Genomic DNA, 4,414 nt, shown 5'->3' on the forward strand with positions numbered 1-4,414 from the left:
TATATACATACATACATATATATATACATATATATATATATATGAGTTCGCGTGTATGCGTATAAGTTCGTGTAGGTAGCTGAGCCATACTTACGTTAGTACTGTCTGCCACCGCTCTCCTCTGTCTGATCTCTCGGTTCATATCCAATTGGTTCGCCAGATCGAGGTAGCGCTGAATGGTACATAAAGAGGAGAGTAGTCATGTCAAGTTCACGAAGTAATTGACTTACACAGAGCGGCACAGCACAATAGTGTTTACTGAAGCACTGTTCCCGAGGATACCATGAACATTCACAAATTGCATATTGCTTACTGCCACACGCTTGTGCCAAACGTTTCAGATAGGACGACAAACTCAACCGCGTTGTATGTAATTGTTCAGAAAAGTAATCAATAGTCTCTATCAACTGGTTTCTCCACACCTTTCAATCAGTCTACGAGCGGGGTGTGTATTGAGCATAGTCGTTGGGCTATCCAACACACACTCGATGATATAAACCTTAGCTATCTCAGCAGGCTTAGTGATTTATCTAGAGTCTTGCATAAAATCGCTACAATAGATCCAGTGTGGGTAGCGCTTCGTGAATATACTTAGGAGCTGTTAGGTCAGAAATTCTAATCCATACCTTCAATAAACAGACTCACTTCAATACACAGACCCACTTGCCAAAGCCCCTTACCATACTCTGCACATCCATAGGCCAGCGGTTGGCGGGATAGACCCTTCCGAATATATCGAGTGCGTGTAATATCGAATTGACATACCTACACCTATGTGATCCATATATGTATAGATATATGTTTACATGTACTAGAGCTGTGTGAGTACTTACAACCGACATCTATGCTTATATAGAGCCATTCATCGCGACCCTTACCTTGCTCTGCGCATCCATAGGGCCGTCCAGAGACGGCATATCGCCGAGTAAGGCAGCCTCAGCCACTTCGTCCACGCTAGGCTCGTAAATGTCACAGATTTGCTCTGTATCCAGACCAGAAAGGCTGCCTTTGGACCTATGACTAGATACTGTCAGTGTTCTGTGATGTTTGGACGTCTTGGTTTTGATTGGTTGTGTAATAAAAGTATTCTTACTCCTGCACTCCGTCTCCTCGTTGGATGTTGCGTAGCCTTGAGACGTACCAGACCACTTGGTAACAATTCCGGGACTTCTACTCCGTGATCTACTCCGGCTGGTGTCTGTCGTCTTCACATGCAATAAAGCATCTTTCTTGGCTCGCTCTCTCGAAAGTTCTTGACTGGCTGTCCTATTTTTAGAACGCTTTCTATTGGTCTTCTCCCGTTCACCAGGCGAGTGTGGCCTGCCACGACTACTACCTACAGCATTGGGAAGACTTACAAGCAGTAGGTTGCTAGACGCTGCCGTCGTATCGCTATCGGGCGCACTCGTCCCGCTTTTCGCGATACCCGTACCGTTATCGTCCATTCGCGTCTCGTTATCAGCCATGCTTGTACAACGACTTTGTGTACTCGTGCCTGTCTCTGTGCTCTTCTCCTTCTCCATTCTATCTATGGACTCCCGCTCTGTTCTATTAATAGAACTTCCCGTGTCATCCGGTGTCACGGTGTCAGTTGCTGCCGGGGCTTTCCTATGGGCCTTCTCTCCCGTGGCCACAGTCCCAGTCTCTGCACTACTGCTACGCGGTGCTTGCCAGCCGTCACCCGTCACAACCTCCTCCTCTCGCGTGCTTCCCTCTCGACACCCACCCCCACCCACCCCCGTAAGCGCACCCACTTCATAACAACTACCTGGAGCAAGCGCATCACCTGCCCTAGTATTGGTATCACCGGCCATCTTTACCCCCCGAGTTGCCTTGTCCTTGCCGTCTCTCTGTGCCAAGGTGTTGTGCGCGTGCCCTACGCATGTCTCGAGTCTATATGTGTGCGTGGACGTGTGGGGTGCGCACGCCTCATCCCTGGCCCCACTCAACCGAGCCGCCTGTAGCAACAAATCCATGTTCATGTGCATGCCGTTGGTTGGCTGGTTATCTCGCCCACTCTCCAAGCTTGCCTCCATTCGTGTCTCTCTTGCACCCACACTGGTGCTGGGGTCGGCGTCTGTACTACACTCTGTGCGTGTGCGTGTGCTGGCGTGTGCTTTGCTGTCGGTAGTACTGGCGCTCGGGCTTGTACGCGTGTCTCCCGGTCTGTTCTTGAGGGGGGATGCGAATTTGAATGAGGACTCATTTCTGTGGCGTTTCTGCGTCGAGGAGTTGTCGTCGTTGTGCCGTTTCAAGGTCTTGGGGCCAACCATGATACCGCTGTTGTGAAGCAAGGAATGATCATATAGCATAAGATACAATGTATATCAATAAATACAAGTCACGATCTGGTACTGTATTTGTGTTGGATATGATGGCAACGGATGCGATTGCACATCCATAAATGAAAGTTACGATAGGCTGCTGTGGTTGTGTAATGTATGACAATACAGGATGAGACATAATGCACATCCATAAATGAAAGATACGATAACATGATGTGGTTGTGTATTATATGATGTGTTTGTGTATTGTACGATGTGGACGGATGAGAGATCCACAATCACGAGCTTCTGTCTGGGGACTCACTATGGTGCCTGTGTAGTTGTGGATTGTACGCTTAAACGTTTGGGTTGTATGGACTGTCATGAGCTTGGTGTTATAACGTGGTAAGCGTTGTGATGCCTGCTTGTGCGGGTGTACATCTGAGGTTACAAGAGTTAAGGATTTTTTAGAGTTTATAAATCCCTAAAACCATTGAATCCGGATACCATATTGTTCGTGTGGGTCTGTTCGGCTCGTGTCCGTCTCACATATATATCGGTTTTCGGAGTGTATCGAATCATACAAAGCCAGAGACAAATCAGATACACATGTACACACAGACGCAAAATAAATATATAGTCCCGGATGAGAACACAGGTGGGAGACTTACATCACACACACAGCAGGCCTTGACATCCTGATTTGACGGATGCATTGCTCTCATCCATACATACGTACATGCATGCTCACCCACAGCAGTGCCCAAATTTGGGCATACCTACCTGAGATGCTACGTACCTACACACATTTCAGAAATAAACAATGAAGCAGCTAGAGCACTGATGGGGTTTAGCCCTAACCCTAACCCTAACCCTAGCACTCACCTATCTAGAACCAGTGACGAATTGGAAGGGGTGGGATGCACAAACGTGCCTGTGCCTATGCCTGTACCCGTGTGTGTGTATGTGCGTGTGTGTGTATTCGTGTGTGGATACACAGACGATGGCGGTGTCTGCAAGGCGCGTGTGGGGGTGGGAGTGCACATCGGCGTTCCCTGCGGCCCATTTCTGGGATCGGTGACCCGATTGGCGCTCGTTTTAGTATTCCCGGCCAATTTAACACCCGAATCTGACGTATTGGCGTGTGAAATCGGGGTCTGCGCGCTACTTCTTTGTGGGGTGGGTGCGTACGCGGGCGTGCGTGCCTGTGACCTGCCGACCTTTGATTTGACTGTGGGGGTGGGTTGAGGTGTTGCCTTCACATCCGCCATGCTCGAGACCGAATATGTGCGAGAAAGCATCCCGTTCGTATCCACACGCTGGTTGCTGTCCGTGTGGGATGGTTCGTGTGCACTGGCTGGTTTGGCATACACATACGCCGCACCCATACTCTCTGTGTCCAGAGTGGTATTCGACGTCTTCTGCATATCCACGGGTGAGTGCAGGTCTGTGCTCCCATGCTCCGCGTGGTGTCGGTCGTGATCTGTGGCTTTTCTCCCACTCTTGACAGCCGTTAAACAGTCTCCAGCCGTTCCCTGCTGGGCGCTTTCTGGACTCATGCTCATGTCCGATTGTCGTAAATCTGACAATTCCGGTGTCAATCGGGTCTGACATACATCCGACAATTGCGGGGTCTCACAACTGCAGTCTTTCTCTGGGCTTGTATCCGACAATTGCGGTGTTTCGGTAGTCTGCGCTCTGTCCGAGCTTGAGTCGGATAAACTTAGTTTTTCAGGGTTTTTTTCCGTTTGTGGTGCCGAATGTTCGGTACTAGAAGCGGGTGTGTCGGTAGTAGAGACCAGCTGGTCACGGAGGTAGTCAAGCATCTCCACAGAACAGGCGGAGTCCAGGGGAGTTATACCTACATGTATATCAATAAAAGAATGAGAATGCGAGGGAAACAATATGCTAGAGTGAAACAGGTAGAAATGTAAGCGCGTGTCTGTTCACCGATGGAGTGGTATATTGTCAGATATCCCAGAGTATAGGGGTGGCATGCTGGACACACACCTACAGAATATAGTACATCAGTTTGCCTACCAATATGCAAACCAAACCCTGATTGCTGGTATTTCCATTTGCGGCAACAATACGAACTCAACGCAAATGCAGATGCATGAGGTTTGATAGAATCATACACACACACACAC

The 4,414-nt window shown here is 48.9% G+C and overlaps 1 protein-coding gene across 2 annotated transcripts in view; it reads right to left on the reverse strand.

The window, feature by feature from the left end:
• SARC_07431 overlaps window positions 1-4,090 on the reverse strand; it is a gene marked incomplete at its 5' end in the record, with an annotated part of 8,794 nt that extends 4,704 nt beyond the window's left edge. For both annotated transcript variants that reach the window (XM_014298632.1, XM_014298633.1), the window contains 3 exons: window positions 95-172; window positions 879-2,280; window positions 3,150-4,090. In XM_014298632.1, the coding sequence (XP_014154107.1) occupies window positions 95-172; window positions 879-2,280; window positions 3,150-4,090 (2,421 nt within the window). The remainder of the gene's footprint in view (window positions 1-94; window positions 173-878; window positions 2,281-3,149) is intronic.
• Window positions 4,091-4,414: the final 324 nt, after the last annotated feature.

This window comes from Sphaeroforma arctica, assembly GCF_001186125.1.
Source record: "Sphaeroforma arctica JP610 unplaced genomic scaffold supercont1.589, whole genome shotgun sequence".
Classification (NCBI taxonomy): domain Eukaryota; class Ichthyosporea; order Ichthyophonida; genus Sphaeroforma; species Sphaeroforma arctica.